Source organism: Curcuma longa, chromosome 21 (genome assembly GCF_044706935.1).
Source record: "Curcuma longa cultivar G26 ecotype Majalengka, Jawa Barat chromosome 21, ITB_CL_G26_1.1, whole genome shotgun sequence".
In the NCBI taxonomy this organism is placed as follows: domain Eukaryota; kingdom Viridiplantae; phylum Streptophyta; class Magnoliopsida; order Zingiberales; family Zingiberaceae; genus Curcuma; species Curcuma longa.
The window spans coordinates 7555416-7578621 of NC_133881.1; the positions used below are offsets into that span (position 1 = coordinate 7555416).

Sequence of the window (23206 nt, forward strand, 5' to 3'; positions counted from 1 at the left end):
TTTTAGGTGATATTTAGGTGGCTGGGATAATCTATTACTCGGATGCTTTAAAAGTTGGGTTGATATTACAACTACTAGAGGGAGGGGTATTATTGAAATTAAATGTCTTCTTTGAAAAAAAAAAATGTATGGTGAGTCCTTTGGGAAATTCAAAAATTCAAGTATGCCTTTTAGAAAAAAAATACCGAATTAAAATTAATATAACAATTAACCAAAATTATCTAAAATTGTTCTGACATAAAATAACTTTGAATAAAGTTGAAACAATTTTAACCAATACTCGCGGCAACATTATTTTTTTAATATTTTAAAAAAGGTAGTATCCCTTTCATCAAATGAAAATGCCTTTTTTTTTTAAGTTAAAAAAAAAGGAAAAGAGTTGTTAGCTTGAATGCAATCTTTTTTCCTTTTGAGTACAATCTTTTCCAACCTGAGGTAATCTAGAAATTAAAGTCAATGAACAAGAAAGGTCAAAAGAGTTACGTTGTTAGCTTGACAATTCCACGTGTCACAACTTCATAAGCAATTAGTTCTTCAAATCGTAATTAAGTTTTAGCAGTCCTTGTTAGGTGGTACCAAAACACATCATGAGGTGGGCCAACGATGATTTCAACAACTCAAGAAAAATCATCATTTCTTGAAGATAAAACCCAACCTAGGGTAAAATATTTAAATTTTAATTCACATATTGTATTTTTTAAAAAAGAAAAGTAAAGAAACATAGTGGTAAAGGAGTTTGGATCTACCCTGTAAATAAGAAAAATAAATATCATCTCTCTCCAATTGTGATGGAATTGAAGGGTATGGAATCAATGTGGTGGAGCAAGGCGAGAGGCAAAGGTGACAAGCATCATGTGGGATGTCGACCCAATAGACAAGTGGGAAAATATCCAAATCCATTCCCATTTAATCCCTTAAATCCTCATATTTGTTTACTGTAACAATAATAATAATAATAATAATAATAATCGTTGTTTATGTTGGTTGAACATATAGTTAATTTTAAAATTTTCTAAAATATAATAATTTAAAGAAGTTATTTTTTTCCAATAATTGAAATAATTTTAATTAAATTATAATAATTTTAGTTAATTCTAAAATAATTTTAATTAACTTATTAAAAATTATTATGAAGTAATTTTAATCAACTTAAACTAATTTTACTACATATTCATCTGAATATTTTTAGAATAAAAAATATAATAAAGCATTATTTTAGTATTTTTTAAAAAATAGGTATCCTTTTACAAAAATAATAAAAGAGGCGCTTTGTGATTTTTGTCTAAATAATATCATATCTGATAAATCTTTTTTTAAAAAATTGAATAAGTGTACTTTCTAAAGTTACATAATGTCGGTGTGAGGATAGCAAGGCATTTATTAAGGAGCGTAGTTGATTATTATTGCTCAATTAGTAGTCATCTCGACGTGGTTTTAATTGATTATTCATATAAATCTCAAATGAATCATATAAAAAATATAAATGATAAATATTTGATTTGATTAGGAGTGATCAATTCCTTTTTCAGCCTTTACTCATTCAACTTTTTCTAAAAAACAAAAAAAATCCCACCAACTAAATGGAGTTGATCAATTCTGTCCAGACTTTTTTAATTCAACTTTGACCCTAAGGTATATCAAAATCTAAACTTAATTATTCATATTGTGAGTACCAGAGTAGATTAAGAAAAAAAATTAATAATTTTTAGTTTAAGAATTAATATTTTATATATTTTTTAAAAATTTCAAATTCAATTATTGATTAAATTTTATTCAACCGATATTCATCTCCGTAAATACACGTAAGCATTGTCTTTTTAGAAAAAAAAACAAACGCGTTGGAATTTGAAAATGGAAGGGCCCACTTGGAACAACTCACAGACACAGCGATCACGTGACACGAGGGTCCTCTGTCGTGTCTGTCTTCCTCCGCTCTATTCTATTCTATACATAAATGCACATGTATGAATACCTCTATTTTGTTATTTAAAAGCAAAAGCATTGTGACACAGAACGAGTAAAACCGTAATGAGCCTTTCACAGTTATCAAAAATGCCACAAAACTTTATTGTTTTTAAATTTTAAGATTTGTTTAATATACGATAAAGTTGTCGTACTTTATTTTACTGCTGTATTTTATTAAAATAGTATTTGTATTAATTGTTGGTAATTAAAATCGTATTTCAACTCTGCTTCCCACCATTGCTCGTCAGTCCAAACGGCTTTTTATAAGCTTCTTCTCCAGCTGCACGGTCAGTGGAAAAGATCAAGGTGGAATGGGCTCCCTCTGCGAGGCGGCGGCAGGCGGAGCGACTCCGCCGAAGCGGATCCCTCTCCTCCGCCCCTCAGCGCCTGCTCCCTCCTCTCTCCACCGCCTCACCCGATTTCTCCTCTCCGACAAGGTTGGGTACCTCCACTGGGTCTTCACCGTCGCCGCTTTTCTCTTCGTCGTCGCGCTTTTCCAGGCCTTCCTTCCCGGATCTCCGGACGAGGGTCACGATGGGGGTACGGGCTCGCCCCATCTGGGAGAGATCGGGAGGCTGGAGTTCGGGGATGGAATCCGGTTCGTCCCCGCCAAGCTGCTGGAGAGGTGGGAGAGGGAGAGACGGGAGGCGAATTTGTCGGCGATCGGAGGTTTTGCTGGAAGGTCGCGGCGGACCTACGGGCTGAGAAAGCCGCTGCTTGCCTTGGTGGATTTTTGACTGGTTTTTTGCTTTTTTACTGCCGTGTGTGTGGGAGTCTGATGGGTGGGTCTTTTCTTTTTTGTTTCCCTAGGTGGTTCCCAATCTGTTTCCCGACGCCATGCAGCTGCAGACGGTCAGCATTGCTGTCGTTCTTAAGGAGATCGGGTACGATATGCAGGTCTGTATGGAGAGACATCGGTGTTTTCTTTGATAGAAAAAAGATTGCCGCTTGTTTTGATGATTCACTATTGTTGTTGGTTCTCGTTCAGTTTTATCGCTCCTGTTGATGTCGACAGCTTTATAGTCTGTTTTACTAAGTAATTGACATCTTTTACTGTTTTTTTTTTACAATTTTCCCAAAATGAGAAGTCAAATTATTCCACTTCTCGGCGTAAAATGTTTTGCCACCCAATTGCAAGTTGTAGCTGCTTTTCCAACGAGTTTGATCTGCATACTTCTCTCTGCCTAGTTTTTGTATGATGTTTGGTGAAGATTTATGTCACCGAACGATAAAAATGGAGCTCGTATATATCAATTTTGCGTTTTGTCGGGAATTGATTACGTCATGCATTGGGACCAGTAGTAATTCTAAAGAGTTCTACATTAGAAAATCAATAATTGCAAAATCGAGTGCTCTCCATCTTGCTGCAATTATCTTTTACTTTGAGAATGAAATTTGTAACACAAAGCTAATATTTATCCCTATGCCTAATGCAACTGAAACGTTCATTTCGTTCTTCCTTATTCCCTTGCAGAGCTTTTATTCTCAGTTGCTTCTGGTCATTTTGTAGTTTTAGGAACCTCTATGTTTTTGAGTTGGAACCGATTGAATCTATGTTTTTTTTACTAGAAATTCCATTTACTATCGTTTAACATTTTACTGTTTCTACTGTTTACTAGTATTCGTGAAGTCTTTGTATTCCAAATTCTGCAGGTTTTCTCATTCGAAGATGGTCCTGTTGAGTCTGTTTGGAGTACTATTGGGCTATCGGTTAGAATCCTGCCTACTACAACGATTCAAGAAACCACCATAGATTGGTTAAAGTAAATAACAAAGTTGATATGTGGCAGTTAAATATTTAATTGTTTGATGTACTTAGGTGTCTTTGTGTAGCCAGGCGAATTATTTATGGCTTGCTAAATAAATTAGTTTCTGATCAGGTTTTTTATCATCCTTTGTACAGCTATGATGGTATTCTTGTGAATTCTATGGTTTCAAGACCGGTGATTTCATGGTAAGTTCAACTACCCTCTCTCCAATACTATTCACTTTATACTCAAATCCTACACTTTCTTTGCTGTGTATCCTTATGATGTCAGTCAAATTACCTTACAAGATCCTTTCTCATTCTTTAATTACCTTGTTATTATCTATCTTTTAGGTGTGTGTTTTAAGTGCATCTCGATTCTTGCCATTTCCATGTGATTATCTTTGAGGCTTCTAAATCCACAGGAATTGTAAATAGAATGTTCCCTACTGTAAACTATAAAAATTACCACCTGTAATATCAGTTGCCATTTGTCTTATGGCCAAGTTGACACTATGCCATTGAATAATTTGCAAACTCGTGTCTGATTTAACTGTTCTCAAAATTGCAGTGATATTAAGATAGAATTTTATTATTGAATAAATTTTACTGTCATCAATGTCATTCTAATTGCATATTACAAGAGGCACTATTGATATCTGCTAATATAATTCTAAAAGAAGCTGAACCTTGGAAAGGGTCTTGAAGGTAAAATAGAATAATTTACTTTATAGATTAAAGCATTAAGTTTTACACTGGTTGCTTACTTCACTCAATTAAATTGTTTGTTTCTTATTTGTATGTTTTGTCTAAGGTAGTAACAAGTTTTTTTATTTTCCTGAACTATGTCTCAAATTTATTTACAACTTGTCATGTTACTTTAAATCACAATGCAGGGTATGCTTCCAACAAAAGTTTAAACTGGACAACTACAATATTTAATTTTTGGGTGCAATTTTTATTCTGGTTTACAGGCTTTTGCAGGAGCCTTTTAGGAACATACCTGTCATCTGGACCATCAATGAAAAATTCCTGGCATTTCATCTACGTAAATATGGCGAGAATGGTCAAGTTCAGGTTTGGAATGAGTGGAAACAAATTTTCAGCAGAGCTTCTGTTATAGTGTTCTCAACACACATAATGCCAGTAATATGTTTCGCTAAGCTGTTTACTGGTTTTTTCGTTTTTAAATTTTGTTGATATTGATTGCCAAAATGCCTCATACCCTAGTTGTTTGATTCAGATTTTAATATAGTTTGTTCATTTCTATGTTTTTTAGATTATGTACTCATCGCTAGATGCTGGCAACTTTTTGGTTATTCCTGGTTGTCCTACTGAAGCATGGGAAGCAGATAATTTAGTCACATGGAAAGAACATAATGGAAAATCGAAGGTTGGCTATACACACAAGGACTTTGTTATTGCTATTGTTGGTGGAGAATTTTCATATAGTGGCCTGCTGCTAGAGCATGCTCTAATTTTGGAAGCAATAAAACCACTACTCCAACAGTTTAAGCATGTGAATTCTTCTTTGAAAATTTGCATTCTGAATGCGAATCTAACAACTGTGCATAGGAATATTTTGGAGGTAATTTCATTTTTTTCATGATAATCTATCTTCTTCATTTTTCATATGAATTAATCCTTTATTTTAACTATGTTTTTTAAAGTTAACTTCTATGTCATGAATAATTCCAGGCAATTGCTAGGAAATGTGGCTTTTCAAGCATCATAATGAAGAATATTGTTGCTGATGGAAGCAGGAACGACTTCATCAATGCTGCAGATATTGTGCTATATGGGTCTTTTCTTGAGGAACAATCCATCCCTACTGTTCTTATACTAGCTATGTCTCTGGGAAAGCTGGTTGTTGCTCCCGACTTGGGCATGATTAGCAGATATGTAAGTAGACATTTTGACTCCTCTGATTATTTTGTTATTTATTATCTTATTTGCAGTCAGTGATTGCAATATTTTTTATGGTTTAGGTTGACAATGGGGTAAATGCATATCTTTTCCCCAAAGATAAAGTTGGCATCATGAGTAAGATACTAGTCGAAGTGGTTTCAAATGGAAAATTGTCTCCATTGGCTCAACAAGTTGCATCACTAGGAAAGGAACGTGCCAGAAATCTAATGGCATCTGAAACTATTCTAGGGTATGTTTCGTTGTTGGAAAAGGTTCTCAATTACCCATCAGAAATCACAATTCCTAAACCTGTTGAAGAGATTCCTATAAGACTACAAAAAGAATGGCAATGGGATCTTTTTGTGAATGTAAGAACCATCAACAATCTCAATCTAAGCATTAGAAGTTACCAAATCTTGGAAGAGCTTGAGGAGCCACTGAATCATGGCAGTTTTGGTAATACTTCTGCAGATTCTGACAAAATATTTTCCTCTATAGTGTGGGAGGATGAGAAAGAAATCGAAATGGTGAATGCCAAAATACGGATTCAAGAAGAAGAGGTGAGAATAAGGTCGATATATTTCACTCTTTCACTTGACTACTAATATTAACTTTAACAACTTCTCCTCAGAGCATATTCTGTTGAAACTCGATGCAGTTGAAGGATAGGACTGATCAACCCCATGGAACATGGGATGAAGTTTACAGGAGTGTTAAAAGAGCTGACAGGGCTAGAAATGAATTGCATGAGCGAGATGACAGGGAACTTGAGCGAACAGGTCAACCCCTGTGCATATATGAACCTTATTTTGGTCAAGGGGCTTGGCCTTTTCTTCATCATACCTCACTTTACCGTGGAATTGGCTTAGTAAGTGTTAGTATGATAAATTTGTTTCCATTGATCATTCCATACAATCATAATGGAAGATGGAAATAATACTTTTCCTTTGTGTATCAATTATTTCAACAGACAACTGGGTGGCTATTACACTGATAACTTTCATCATTGCTGTAGTTATTGATATCTATCTTATTAGATGTGCATGAGAATCAATGTTATACTTACAAATCTTGGAAGTTATGTTTCGACATCTTTCAGTAATAATTGCATTTATACGAAGATAAGCTTTTACTTGAAATATCAGTGTATGTGAATTAAAATTTGGATATCTTGTTCAACTACTTTAGATATCAAATTAATGTTGACTTTTCCTCAAGTAGTTGCTGACTCTTCAATGCTTTCTTTAATCTGATGAATTTTATGTTTGTGATACCTTAGCAGAAAATTCAAATATGATTTTATCTGAATTATCACCCACTTTTGGTACTTCTCGTCATGTCAACGAGGATGATATTCTTGGGGTTTCTGGCATGAATGTCTCATATAGCATGTATTATATGCACAAAGAGTTCATTTCATCAATCTTAGTTTTTAGTAGCTAAATGAAAACCTGTCCCTCTTACCACAATATTTCCTTTTACCAGTCCTCGAAAGGCCGAAGACCTGGAGCTGATGACATAGATGCTTCCTCACGTCTTCCACTTCTTAGTGATTCATACTACAGAGATGTGCTTGGTGAATATGGAGCATTCTTTGCTTTAGCTTACCGCATTGATCGTGTACATAAGAATGCTTGGATTGGTTTCCAGTCGTGGAGAGCTTCAGCTAAAAAGGTTTTTTGTTGTTATTGTTTATTGTACAGTTTGTTGTCTATTTTTTATGCCAAGTTTTTTGATTGTAGAACAATGCCCTTGTCATGCTTTGTGGTAGTCACTTTTTCACTGTGGTTAATTACTTTTTTGTGTCTCCAGTAATTATAGGGTGATTCTGTTCAACTAACAGATTCATTATTTGACAATTCAAATAGGCTTCCTTGTCTAACTTCAGCAATGGCTAGAATCAAGTAGCTCTAGGTTATCAATCATTGCCTCAGAGGGTTATGGCTACAATACCATCAGATGAATCAATTGATTGGTCCTGGCCGTGTGATTTCTTTCTGCTTTTTTATTTCTCTATCAACAAAAAATAAGAATATATTTTGGTTCCTAGTATCTATCAGTACAATTGAATTCCAAATTGTTGATTCATCCACATTCTAACTTTTTGCCTATTGGTAAACCATGGATGAGTAATTAAATAAATGATCCCTTTTGTTGCTTAGCCATACGGGAATTGCCTGATTTTTATCAACTGGGCCTACCATGTTTTATTACATAAGAATATTCAGCCACTTGATAAAACTTGACTAGAATGCCATGAGTGGGTAGGAATTAGGGGAGACTAGTACCTCAGTTGATCTATTTTGAATTAACCAATGAGATAATTGGTTGCTAAATAGGTGCACTTAAGATTACAGATAGATTTAAAACATGGTTGAAGCTCATTTAACAATATTATTATGCTTATTGGATTATTGTCGAAGCCATTGCTTCATATAATTTTGGAATAATATCTAGCTATAGATTTATTCTTTTACTTGAATCAGGTTTTAGTGGTGCCATGCGATAGGGCTAATGATCATGGCCAAGCAGAAGCATGCTATATTGCCTATCGGCTTTTGAGAGTAACCCAGTTTTATTGTCTCTATTCGAATGACCCTGCTTGTGATAGTTGGGGCACATTTATTTGGAGGGGACAGATTTGATTCCACAGAAGAGGAATAGGTCTGTTGGGGGAATAGAGGTCCCTTTTTTGTTTATTTTCAAGAAGTTGAAATGGAGTGGAATAGGAATGACATCGTGTAGAAGGGTCTTTTGTGCAGAATGCTTGTAACCCAAAGCAAGGAGAAGCTATGCCTTTGGGAAAGCTTCATGAAATTGACCAGTTTGATGCTTGCATCATCAACAAGGTGGTTCTCAATGTGCCATCCTGGTCTGGCCCGAATGATAAGGCACTTTTCTGGCAAGGCAGTAGTGGCTGTGATTGTGAGCCGAGCAAGATCAAAATCTCAATTCATGCCAGAGTTTTGAACTTTGACGGGAAAAATTTGGTAGCATGCTAGTGTTTTGATGTATAGTGTTGGTGTAGAATTGAATGGGGATGGATGCAGAAGATGCACAAGAAGAAAAAAGAGAACACAATTTTATATCAAAGTTTAACCTTGGTGTCCCATTTATAATGGTACAATTTTAACATTGTATCGTATGAATATAAGCTAAATGAATAACAAATAATATTTCAATTCATCTTGATACTTTTGTAGCATGTCAAGAAGTGTTGAGTGTCAATATCATGATTTGAAATTTCATATTGTGTCAGATGAAATATCAAAATATGTAATTTCGATAAATGGGTGAAACTATTCAACACTGATAATGTCTCTTGTGCCATGTCAATCATATCGATGAGTATTGTTTCATGTCAATGCTCAAGGCATACTAAAACACACGTTTAGATGAATTGAAATAATATAGTTATTTCTTTTTAGCTTGTCTCATTCAACTTAATATCAAAATTGTACCATTTGAAATGGAAAACAAAGGTTGAAGTGAACTATATAGTTGTTTTGCCGCCTTCTTTTTTTGCATCTCCTTCTTCCTTCCACTTCTAATTTCTCACTAGTACCTTACTTCGAATATCAAAACAATACCGAATTGACATCATTTCATTCAAAGACTGAAATTGACACGGTTTGAGATTTTGAACCTAGGCCAATATGACTTAATACTCATTGACATGACTAACACAATACATAGGATAAATTATGTTTAGTATCATACTTCGATAATTTATTTAAATGATACATTTTGATTGTGTTGTTGGCATGATACGAGATTTCAAATCATGCAAAGTGCCTATTGATCTTTCAATTTCGCTTTCGGTCTTGGGCGTTTTAAATTTTTTCCTAGCATCTCCTTTTAATTTAACTATTAGAATACCTTCTAATATTGAAAAGATAGGCGCAAAACCTTAAATTGGTAAGTTCCATGTCCTAGAGACTTACTTTCCTTCCATCATAGCTAGCTTGAGATTTCCAGATCAAACTTTCCCTCCCACTCAATATGGCCTCTCTGATAGGAAGCATATTGCCTTGTTCTATAGGCAGGTTGCCTCTACTCAATAACGGATCTTCCACTTGAAACATTCAATTTTTACATATCAGAATCTTATTCAATTTAAATTAAATGCTTATGTCTAAATGTGGACTTGTTATTAATATCCTATTGGTAAGCTTTGTCTCACCATTAGTCATGCAACACCAGGCTATGGTAAGAGATGAACATGTAGAATCGTGCTTGCACAATGATAAATTTATTGAAAGAAAATATTATTGATTCAAAGATAAACAACAAGGCGAGTTAGGTCATTATAAATGTTCCAACCTTAAATTCTAAAATCAAATTAAACAAATAGTAAGAATTTTCCACAATCTAATGGATTCGATAACTTAGGAAATAAATTATTACAACTTGAAAATGAAGTCTTACCAAACTAGAAAAATTGTTCAGAACTAATTAAAATGTTACCAAACCTTAGGCATTAGGCAATCGAAAGTGATGAACATGAAGCACCAGACTTTCACACGATAAATTTATTGGAAAAAATTTTCTATTGCATTGACAAGAAGGGTTGTTTGGTGTTGGTGTCATCATGGTTTAAAATCTCGAGTCGTGTCGAGGTTTCGGTCCCGGACCGGAACGATACAGTTTTGATATTGTATCATGCCGTGCCATGTCGATATAGTTTTGATATTTTTTAATTATAAAATATATTAACTAAAAATAAAAAAAATTAATTTAAATATTTAAAAATAAAAATATAAAAAAATAAAAAATAAAAATATTTTTTAAATATATATAAATATATTAAATTAATAGGATAATTTTATTAGCTGAATTTGACAGAAATCTAATCCTAGATGCCTTCTGTCCATTTAGTTTTTGTACCTTGGTCTTGTTCTCTTAGAACTTCATGTCCTAGATAGCTCTAATCTATTCCGAATTCATTTCAATTCCTCTTTGTTGAACCATAATGCCCAAGAACTTATTTGACTCTACTTCAAAAGGTATATTTCAATGGGATTTACCTCATCTTAGATTTCCTAAACATGTTAAACATCTCCCTTATGCCCTAAACTCTCTCATGTGTTTTTCTTCACGACCATGCCATCAATATGAGCTTCTATGTTCTTTCATATCAATCCTTCAAACAATTTATTCACCAACCTTTGGTAAGTAGCACCTACATTTTTTAGACCAAAAGACAGTATCTTCAAATGTAGATTTCCTAAACATGTTAAACATCTCCCTTATGTCCTAAACCCTCTCATGTGTTTTTCTTCACGACCATGCCATCGATATGAGCTTCTATGTTCTTTCATCTTCAAATGTAGATTTCCTAAACATGTTAAACATCTCCCTTATGTCCTAAACCCTCTCATGTGTTTTTCTTCACGACCATGCCATCGATATGAGCTTCTATGTTCTTTCATATCAACCCTTCAAACAATTTATTCACCAACCTTTGGTAAGTAGCACCTATTTTTTAGACCAAAAGACAGTATCTTCAAATGTTCAGAAAGTATGTGCGGTTCATCTGGTTATATTAGGAAAGAAATGCCCAAGAAGTTTAATAGCTTAAACTCAGCTGTGGTGTATACTATTTTATTTATGCACAATAACAGGAAATATTTGTTTGGCTAAGCTTTGCCCAGGTCGTCCATATATTTGTCATTTGTGTAAGGCTTTTGAGCCATTACCACATTTGTAAGTCATGTAGGGAAGTCCACATTCAACATCTGATTCATTTCTTTATTTTGTGCTTTCTTTATCTCACTAGCAAACTTTTGGCCCTTCTGCTATCCTGGCTATTTTTCAACTTGGAGGTTCAACTTGTGCTCAGCTAGGTCTCTTGGAATTCCCAGAGACACTCCATGGCCATGCAGAATCTCCATTAATAAACTACACAACTTCAAAATACCATTAGTCTCTTTAGTTGTCAACGCAGCTCCATGCTTCCATTTTCTGAGCCCTCCGTTGGCTTTGTCTGAAGGTTAAATTTATCTTTTTCAACTTTTAGCCACGATCAGGTTGGCTTATCCAACTTTTCATCTTTTAGCTTGTTTGAGGTGTTTTTCTACTCCAGGCTATTCCAGCTCTTCTATCTGACAAGGCTTTTCCATTTCAATTATTTATAGCAATTTGTTGAATCAGTCAATGCTCCCTTGAGTACTTGTTCCTTTTGGAGTCAGGAACTTCATGGTCAAGTGGTAAATAGATACCACAACTTTCAAGTTGTCTAAAATGTGCCCAACCAAACAAATCTACTTTGTAACCTTTACACTGCTCAAATGCATGGTTTCTCTTCCAATGCTGCAGTCAAGTCCACTACCCAAAACCTAATTTAAACTGCACAAAAGCATGGGTATGCTCCCTATTTTACAGTAAAGGGAATATAGCCTAGTTTTCTGACTTCATTTTTAGTGAAATCAGTTAGGCTCCTGCTTTTCCTCCCTTGGAATCTCCTTGGGAATATCTCATCTGAAATGCTTGTGTCACTCGTTTTGTAGGTTCTCTCTTGAGCTTTGCTCAACTTTTTGTTACTTGCATATGAACCTTTTGTTATTGAATGATTCTTACTCAAATATGGGGTAATATTATTAATTATAACTAATATCTAAAACCTTGTATTATTGGATTATTCTGGTGTTAGGGAACATGCAGACTAAGAATCTCTAATTCTATTATTTTAATGATAACATTGTTAATTTGGCAATTTTGTGTCCGCAGCTTAGTTTATCCAAAGAAGCAGAAGCCAAACTCTTGAAGGCGATTCAAACACAAAGGCATGGAGATGCTTTCTACTTTTGGGTTGGGATGGACAAAGATCCAAGAAATAGCCAACAAATGGCTTTTTGGGATTTTTGTGATGCAATAAATGCTGGAAATTGCAGGTAGACTGATGTATTTATTTCTTTTCCTTGTTTTTTTTCCTTGAGTTTTTTTATTATGAAAAATAAAATGCTTAGATAAGACATCCTCTGCTTATTTTAGTAAGTGTTTATTTACTTCATATTTTTTTTATAGATAATTTGCCATTTTGGAGCAGTTAAGGAAAACAATTTGAATTTGATTACATTCTTGTTATGAGCTGAATAATGGAAATTATACTAAATATTGAATTATTGATTCTAAAGCTATGCAAGATTTGTACATAAATGAAATTATTAATTCTAAAGAATAAATGCACTAGATCATAAGTGTGATAAAAAATTGCATTAAATAATTTTTATATGTACCGTTAAGATCAGTGTAGATTCATATATTTTTCATTCACATAATAAATAATTAAACATATAAATCAATAAGAAAATAATTTCCATGCCATGAAAATAAATATTATATCATTTGTTTTATAATTTCAATTAGTTGATCCCACCTAATTGGATAAGGCTTAGTAGTAGTTGTTGTTGGTTGTTTTATAATTTCAACTGTATTTTTCACCAGTATATTTGAAGAAATACTGCACTAAAATCAAATATAGTTATTTTGTACTTTGCAACACATCTACAAAAGATGATATTTTTGACCAGGATATTTATAAAACACGATAGAAATAAAAGATGACTGGAGAAATATTAGTAGAAAAAATGATTAAATTATTTTAGATTTGCTAGAATAGGAAGAAAGTAGGCCAATACACCTTGAAGGCTAATTGAGTCAAAAATAAAATATTATATGATAATTTGATGTAATTATTTTGGAGTAGGGTGTAATCAAGTTGAGTCAAGCCGAGCTTAATTGTGTTTAATCTTGTTTATTTTCTTATAAAGCTTATTTATTAAAAATCTTATCTAGCTCGAGCAGAACCCTAGCTTTGTATCAAGCTTCATTAAGAATGTTGTTGTCTTATAATTTAGGTACATGAAAGTTATATTATTTTCTTATTTTTAACATAGTATAAATAATTTAAGATTGTAAATTTTTATATTTTTGTAACATATCATGAATAATTTAAGATTGTAAAATTTATAAAATCTATATTTTTATTCTTAATAAAAAATAAGAAATAAATTGATAATTAAATTTTACATAATTGAATAAATAAGTGTATTCATAAATTATTTATGAACAATAATAGACAGAGCTCACTAATATTCAGGCTTGTTGTCTTATATATTCCTTTTATTGAGCTCAAAACTTTGTTAATGAACATCCAATTCATTTACAATCCTAATGAGGAGCTATATAATGCGTGTCATCAACTAATACAAATGAAAATATAGCACTCAAGATAGCATATCGCTTGTTTATTTAACATTTGCTATTGAGAAAGAGCTTCAAATGCCTAGTTGTCAAAGAAATAACTTATCAACATATAGCTATTTTAAGTGTATATAGTGGGGAATCACCTACCTTGATTGTGTCTAATATCCAAGTCAAGTATTGTTGTTTATCAAATTTAATTCATTGTGCTTTTAATCTTGTCTTAGTTTAGATGTTCTATTTTTTGAAATTCATTTTTGGGGTTTATAGTTGACAATTTTTATTTCTTCTGCTTAAAAGCAGACAATTTTGATGTGGTGTAGCTAGGAGACTCCTTTATCTATATGGTAAGTTGGGGTGTTAGATTTTTTAATGACTCTAAAATGTATCTATATACTAAATTTGATTTTTTTAATATGGCCTGTATTTTTTTAGTTAATTTTATTGTTGCATGGTTATCATGGCATTTGCATCATCCACGGCTGAGATTGTAACTCTTATGGTTGATTTTTGTTCATAGTTATAAAACTAGATTAAAAGTCTGAAAAAGTTTTGGAGGGTCAATTGGCCACATTGTAAATCAAACAGAGAATTGGAGCTAATTGTAGAATTTGCAAATGAACTAAATGTTGGTGAGCAAGCTTTGTGTTCGTCTTGTAAAAAGCTTCTATATGTTCGTTCAACATGCTCAAGGTCAATTAAATCAACAAGGTTGAACAATTCATTAAACTAAATGGACAAGTTTGAACATGTGTTCAGCTATGAATAATACTCACAAACAAAACTTGTGAACTATACATATTCATCTATCAAACTTATTAATAATGTTATAAATAAACGAAGAACCTTTCTAAATGAAATAAACAAGTTTGTAATATGAAACTCACTAACAAATCAAAGAAGCTCAAATTAACACCTTGATAACATCTAAACGAACTAAATTTGAACAAAGGTCAAGCTCAGAAAGAAAAAAAAAACACTTGAATTGCTGCTTTTGCACCTTGGTTAATCTAAGCTTGCTTTGCCTTGGCTTGGATATCTTAGCAAACAATCTTGACAAAGGCTTCACTCATTTACAACCCTGCCCTAGCTTGCGATTTGGTAGGACAAACTTTGTAACCTACCCAATTGCTATTTTAGTTATAATATTTAAACCTGCACGATCAATATAAATATATCTAATTTATTAGGACCTAGAATGTAAATATTAATAAGACATTTTTACCATCAAATATTAGAGTAGCTAATTGGACCATCTAATATTAGGGTGTAGATAATTAGGGTAGTTGAATGAAAACTAGGTCTTTTGGTTTTCGTTATTGGTCGTCCTAAATAAGACATCTTGTCCTATCTAATATTAGAGTAGGTAAATGGACATTTTGATACGGTGTTGGTTGACTCTCCTGATTTGATAAAAAACTGGCTTGTTCTTTGGGTTGTAACTTGGTTTGAATGCATATCTGATCTGATTGAACTGCCCATTCAGGTTGTACAACTTTGCTATTTTCTAGTTTTGACTACTGAATACTAGGGAACATTTTTCTATCTTTAAGTGTAGAGCAATAATCATACAAGAGCGAAGATCTGGCATTCTCATTCTGATTTTATCTAATTTTATATTTTATTAATTTATTTAATCAATTTATGGTTCAGTTTATACTAAATCTATATACTTTATTGATGGAATTTAGTTATGTGCAAAAATTTTCTTCAACTCTTCTTTTATTCAACAAAGGTTTGCTATTGCTGAGATTCTTCAGAAGATGTATGGTATACAACATGATTGGAATTCATTACCTCAAATGCCGAATGATGGGGATTCATGGTCTGTTACAAATAGCTGGGTTTTGCCTACAAGGTCCTTCCTGGAGTTGGTAATGTTTTCCAGGTACAGGTTCATGTGCATTCCTGTTTTTCATGTGCATATGGACATTTAGCAAATGATGTTTGATCATCAATTTACTAAATGCTTCATGGTGATAAGTAGTCCATGTTTCTTTCTAAAAAATTCAGTTTTTTGATCAACATGATCAATGCATCAGAACTAACTTATTCAAATTGATTTAAGGTATTTGGATATTATAAGAGACAAATTGGAGAATAAGTGTATTGGTTTCCAACGTAGATTCTACTCTTTAATCCCGCTTCTTAAAATGGGGATTCATACAATATATTTTGATAACAGGAGATCTCTCACCTAAGTTCTTTGTCATTTTAAATTAGAATAAGCTCTCTCTTTCCTAAATAAAGGAAATCATTTTGGAAAAAAAAATACAATTATGGCTGCTAGACTCATAGCATGGGTCTATATATATGACCTAGATCCTGAGCCATATCATTTTTCTGTTATGGGCTGTATTGTTTTCAGTTCTTATCCATGATTATTAGTAGGGAACCAACATGCAGTTTTTCAGGCAATTATAGAGAAATCCCACATTTCCAGCACGCTAAGTGAGAAGCTCTTTACACTTGCATCACAAAGTTATACTGCTTTTATAGGAACTAAATACTATATCTTCTAATTTTTATGTCTACCCATGCTCATTCTTTAACCAAATTATAAGTCAACACATGAAAGTTCAAAACCAAACTTGAATTTGGAACTTTTACTGACCCTGCTAACTATTACTGTATTAACTAATATGTGTAGATTATCAAGCAAAATTCTCATTTTCTGACTTGTTACTGTTCTCATTAATAACTAAAAATTTCAGTTCAAGCTGATGCATCTATTTATGTCTATCTATGAACTAGTTCGCTCTAAATCATGTAGGACTTTCTCTTCCAATGTTGAGCCTATATAAGTTATTACATAGAAGTTTGCTAGACAAGAATTTCTAAATACAATTTCCAGTGGCATTCTCTGATCCGTATTTGTTTCTTGTCAATTTTCAGAATGTTTGTTGATGTAATGGATAGGATGATTTATGATGAACATCACACTAGTGGGCATTGTTTTTTGAGCATACCCAAGGTAATATTTGGTCTGTTAACTTTAACCTTTTATTCTGCTAATCTCTATGTACTTGTATAATTTGAGGAAAAAATATTGCATCATCATAAAAGAGAACACGTATATAAAACACTCGATCTAAACACTCTATTGGGACTAAGTCAACTGCACTAGTAACCTAATAACTCTTATGACTCTTTAACACGCCTTTATGCTATATTCAGTTTGTTACATAAACTAGATTACTATTCACAAACCAAACAATCAACACATGCCCATCATGAGTGCAAAAAACATAAAATTTAGACGTATGTGAAACCAAACTTTGATAGAGCATGTAAGCTTTAATAGCACAACAACAAGGATAGTATGAATAGCTAGATCCCAAAAATCACTTTTCTAATGGGCTTCTTGTGATGTTTCAACAACACACAAGATGTGAAAGAACGAGAATTAATTTTTGTAGCATTTTAGTGAGCTCAATCTCATAAATTTACAAGTTCTAAATTAATAAATATATTTTGGTTAACCAAGAACACCAGTGATAATGTGCTCATTTTCTATGACCTATCGCTAATGTGTTAGACTTGACCACGGTTTGGAACCGACTGTTTGACAGTTTGGAATCATTGTTTTAACGGTTCATAGTAGGTCGACCCTTAACCTTAACCGTTCTAGAAGGTTACAGTTCACAGTTCAGTTCACGGTTTGCCATGGTTCAATATTATTATATTAAAAAAACTTAAAATTATAAATTCATAAAAAAATAAAAATAAAAAGGATTTGCATTTATTTAAATTGCCTACGTATCTTGTTAGGGTATAGGGGAATTAAAGGTCGCATAGTTCTCTTACCTTTTTACTCTTTTACCTTAATAAGTGGCATTGCTACTCACTTTCGTTTCCCGTTCCCGTAGTTTTTGTTCTTTTAATATCAAATTCTTTGACTTCGTCATCTTAAAGTTGCATTCGTTGCATTCTTTTTTCGGCTCTAGTCTAATTGTCGAATAATACTTGGGCTTCGAACGAGTTGGGAGACAAAGTCAATCATCGTTCATCTAATATGTTACCGTCAGCATTGAATGTCTGTTCTATAACTGTTGATACTGGACAAATTAAAATTTTTTTGGTGTTCATGGATAGGACGGAAAAAGTTTGTGCCTTTTGTGACTACTACTTTAGGATATCAAAATTCGCTTTGTTATCTGTTTCATTAAAATCAAAAGAAGTCATAAAATAATTCTCAAGTTCCTGTGTGGAACAGGAACTTGAGGATTCTCGTGGATGTTCCGTCCGTTCTTTTAATAAAAGTTACGCTTTTGTAAGTTTTAAATTACTACTATTAGTATTTTGTATTTCAGAAATATTAATTTGTATTCCATATTTTATATTATATATATTTTAAATATCATATAAATAATTTTTAATATTATATACAATATTATTAGAATCAGGAGAAGAATCTTTAAATGGAGTTAAAGCGTCATAATATAAAACTAACATTTTTTGTAAAACTTTTAATTTATATTTAGGGTCTAAAGCAAATGCAACTACATAAATTTTAGAAATAAGAAAAAAATATTTTTTTCATTTTGCTTTCATTGCTAAAACACAAGGAGATAAAAATTCATTATTAATATTTTCATTTAAAACTAATACTACATTACAAAAATTCATTAAAACTAAATGAGAAGTAGAATAATAAAAATAAGAAAGTTATTTGGTTGCATCATTAAATACTTTTAAAATTTCGCAAATATTATTATAAATATTTCATTGGTGTGAAAATAAATATATATTTGTATTATTAATAGTTTGTGTAAAAAATGAACATAATAATTTTCTATATTGATATGTTGAATTCCAATGTGTTGGTACATCACGTGGAAATTTTATAAGTCTCATTCCATTAGTTTTACAAAATCTACCACATTGTTTTATTACAGATGGATGTAACCATAAATAAGAAATAACCGTTCTAATTGGTTTAATATGATTTTTTTTAATTTTTAATCTATCTTGAAAATATAAATTTAAAGCATGACATACACAACGAATATAAAAAAGGACATAAATTTTAAGTCTTCAATACTAGCGGTATTAGAATTAATATTATCAAATGACATTGAAAATATTTCGAGTTAATCTATATTCTTCTGAAATTAAACATAATAATTGTGAGATGTTGTGAGCAGTATGCAATTCATCAAAAATTCTATAAGCTAACAATCTTTTTTTGGATATTCCAGGAGTTATCAATCCAATAGTAAATCACATCCATATAAGAATGTGTTTGCCAATGAGCAATCCAAATATCGAAACATAAATAAACTTTATTATTTAATTTATTAAATTCTTTAATTAAATTTTTTCTTATTTTATTAATTTTTTAATTGTACGAGTAAGTGTAGTTCTAAGAACATGTTTAGCAGATGTATTAAGAGATTCTTTACAAAATTTTTCAAAAGTACATTTAGATCCAAAACTAAATGAAAGATGTTCTACGAAAATAAATTAGCTAATGAATCTCGTAATTTATTATTAGAATATAAAAATAAACTAGCATCAGTATTTCCAATAGTGGAAAATTAAGATAATTGTCCTTGAGAATGATCGATTTCTTATTCCGTTAGGTGCTTTGTTTTTACGTATCGTTTCAACTACCTATAGCCGTTGCCGACTTGGAATTTGTAGGAAATATTGTAGTTCTTACATTTTGTATGTAATTCGAAAGTCTTGAAAAACCGTTTCGGTAAATTCTTGCAGAACAAAAATTTTTCCGAAACGATCTCAAGTTGCCCAATCGTTGGGCTCTTGTGTTTGGTTTACAGGATCCAATATAAAAAGCATAATTTAATTTAAAGCGGAAACATTAAATTATACCTCTTCGGATGAAGGATGTAGATGACCCCTCGATCTTCTGCTGTATTCCTCTCCTCTTTCTCGAACGTTGTGTGGGCAACGATCCTTCGAGAATATCTCCACCAGAATTCTCCACCAGAATTCTCCTCTCCGATGGCTAGCAAACTTTCCCTCCTTCTTAGAGAAAAGAGAAAGGGAAGAAGAGGCTGTGGCTGCCGAGAGCTTCAGCCACCAAATAATTAATTCGTGTGTTCTCTCAAAGCCAACCTTGCCCCTTCTTTTATAGCCTAGCCATCCCTTATTTATGGTATAATTAGAGCCATAAACATGGTATAATTGATCCATAAACATGGTATAATTTGATTCAATCAAATCAGAGAATTTGGCATGATTTCGGAAGTTTCCAATTCTGTCTGCGGAAGAAATAAAATTATGATTCTAATCAAATCAAATCTAATCCAGATTTGATTCTAATCAAAATCAGATTTCAAATCTCATCCAGATTTGATTCTAATCAAATCTCATCTAGATTTGATTCTAATCAAATCAAATCTTATCCAGATTTGATTAGAAAAATCATAATTAATTTTCTCTGCGGAAGAAAATTAATAATTTCGTAACGGAAATTTTAATTGGAATTTCTTAACAAAATTTTTCTCCAGAAAAATAATTTCAGAAATTCTTAAAATTTCTTATCCGAAATTTCATATAATTTTCTTAGGTGGATACGAGGTTTTATCCAGAGGCTATAGCAGGGACCTAGAGGAGAAATTGGTTTTGGCCTCCTGATGGACTTGGGCTTCCTATGTTCTCCCTGAACACCCAACTCAAGCCCATCAATAATAACTCATTCCACTAGAGAGTTATTATTGCACTACCGCACCAATCCCATATTATTGTATGAGCTCCTTCTTACTATAAGTACATTAATCTCCCTGTGTTTAAGATATCGTATGTCCGTCAATTAAATGAGTTACTGACAACTCGAATTTAATCAACTTCTATTCCAAGAGTAGTACCACTCAACCTCATTATCATGCGGACAAGGTCCACCTGCAGGGTTTACATGATAATCCTTATGAGCTCCTCAAGGGGACATCATCAGCCTAGATTATAGGACACAGTTTCCTTCTATAATCAACAACACACCATGTACATAATACTACTTTCCAACTCATCGGGCCTTTTGATCTATCGTTCTAAATCTCACCCTTTGATGAATTAAAGAAGTACATACTAAGTACATGTGTTTGTTATTATATCGGGATTAAGAGCATGTACATCTATAGTAACAGAGGTTTGGTTCAATTATATAGTCAGTATAAATCGAACAATCCTCAGATGGTCCTATTCAATACACACTTAGTGTACTAGTATAATTTTATAGTCAAGACAGACTAAGACAAAATTACACTACAACCACTCCGATGGTTTGTCCAATCCATCTTGGTTGTGAACACTGTTTATAATCTATAAGGGACTGATAACATGGTCTTCTGTGTGTGACTCCGCACACCATGTTAATCTACAGTATAGATTAAATGGACACTTCAAAATATTGACCAAATGTGATTCTCATTTCAGAATGTTTATTTACATAGCTAACATCCCAACAGCCATTGTAAATGCGTCCCTGTCTCTACTGTCTCTGTATTTCTGTATTTCTGTCTCTGTATTTCTGTATTTCTTAAACCAAACGCAGCCTTATGGAATCTCTGAAACTGGTTAGCACAGACAACAGAGTGACATCTTCTCGTGGTGACACAATATTTGATACTGGTCCTTGATTCGGTATTTTGGCTGTCTCAAGCAATATCGATACACACTTGAAACAATGCTTGCTTGCTATGATTGCGACGGATACCTTAGTGGCGGATATAGGAGTGTAAGTTTAGGTGGTCAAATTAACAGAAGAAGTGGCAAGTTACTAATCATTTTGGGGAATCCTATTAATTTTATTTGAAGAGTCATCCTTGTCACAACAAATTCCTGTCACAAATTTGTCACAACAAATCTGGACCGTTAGATTTTAAAATAGAAGATTAAATCCAAGTCATCACAATCACCCATTCAATCTACAGCCTGGATTTAATCTTAACTTTAAAATCGAACGGTCCAGATTTGTTGTGACAAATTTGTGACAGGAATTTGTTGTGACAAGAAGTTTTAATCATTTTATTTATATTATCCATCAGCGCGTACTACCGTGTTTCCAGTTGCCAATGATTTGCAAGCTTTAGGCTAAATGCATTAACATTGCACTCTACAGGACAGACATTGCTATTCCCGCCTTCTGGAGCTGCTTGTGAATGTGTGGGCATATCATAGCGCTCGGCGGATGGTGTATATAAACCCGGAGTCGGGTGCTATGGAGGAACAACACAGACTGAAGAACAGGAGCGGCCAGATGTGGATCAGGTGGTTCTCCTACGCCACTCTAAAAACCATGGATGAGGATCTCGCAGAGGAAGCGGATTCTGACCGTCCTTCCTGGAGATGGCTGTGGCCTTCGACTGGTGAGGTAGTTTGGCAGGGTGTATATGAGCGCGAACGGAACATGAGGCACAAGCAGAAAGAGAGACGAAAACAACAGAGCAGAGATAAGATTCAAAGAATAAAGAAGAGGGCGAGGCAAAAGACACTCGGCAAGTACATCAAACCACCTCCGGATGACGATGTTGATTCTAACACTACTGAAGTCCGGTGACCATTGTCATGTGAAGAAACCATTTGGCTGTTATTATTTTGCCAGGTTTTTTTTTGTTTGTTAATTGTGGGTTCTGATTCTTTTTTTGCTTTGGGATCTTAGCGAGTAGCCTATCAACTGCTGGCCTGTTTATTAGACACAATTAATGGTATCTACTCAACTAACTAGTTGCTGCTATCGGAATTAAATAAATAATTTTTTTCAGTGAAATTCATCAGCTAAAAAGTCCAAATCAATCCGCAACTTGGTACTTCTCTTTATTTTTTTATATCTTAGACTTGTACGATGATTTTTTTACAAGTAAATAGTATTAGAAGTCAATAGAGGATGTAGGATATTGAATTTAAAGATTTAATCATATGCGTTTAGATTTTCATAAGAATCCTGTCAGGGTTTGACATTTTATTATTAAGACAGAAGCATCTTATCAAAATTTGATATTTTATTATTAAAATTATAGTAGTTCTTAATTTTTTAAATGATGAGATACATCATATATGACATAATTACTTTGGCAAGATTTAGACATTTGCAAAATAGCTATTTCTGTGTCTCATCCTCCCTCTGGTAAAACTCGTAGCTTCTGTCTTTGATCCATGAGGCTCTATCAATTAGACATGAAGAATAGTTATTTGTGTCTCATCCTCCCTTTGGCATAAAGGGTTTTATACTGCACAAGGGAAAGTCTATCGTTGATTTGCAACCGTACATGGGCACCAGAGCACAAAGCTATACTTCAACATAATGATTGACCACCTCCACACAATTGTAGTACATGCTAGCTGTCCACCTCTCGGCCAGAAGCAATCATATATATATGCCTTTGAGGTGCTCTGTTGGGCTTGTGTATCCTTGGTCTA

At 33.0% G+C, this 23206-nt stretch overlaps 1 protein-coding gene across 1 annotated transcript; it reads left to right on the forward strand.

Annotated features, from left to right (window-relative positions):
• Positions 1-2276: 2276 nt before the first annotated feature.
• Positions 2277-22564, forward strand: LOC141815308 (uncharacterized). Its single transcript, XM_074703242.1, has 14 exons — positions 2277-2690; positions 2776-2862; positions 3619-3728; positions 3869-3919; positions 4687-4858; positions 4992-5300; positions 5411-5614; positions 5701-6180; positions 6279-6488; positions 7106-7294; positions 12350-12513; positions 15561-15713; positions 16721-16799; positions 21909-22564. Exons 1-14 carry the CDS (start codon positions 2277-2279, stop codon positions 22344-22346), a joined length of 3060 nt encoding a protein of 1019 aa, XP_074559343.1. The 3' UTR covers positions 22347-22564.
• The last annotated feature ends 642 nt before the right edge of the window (positions 22565-23206 follow it).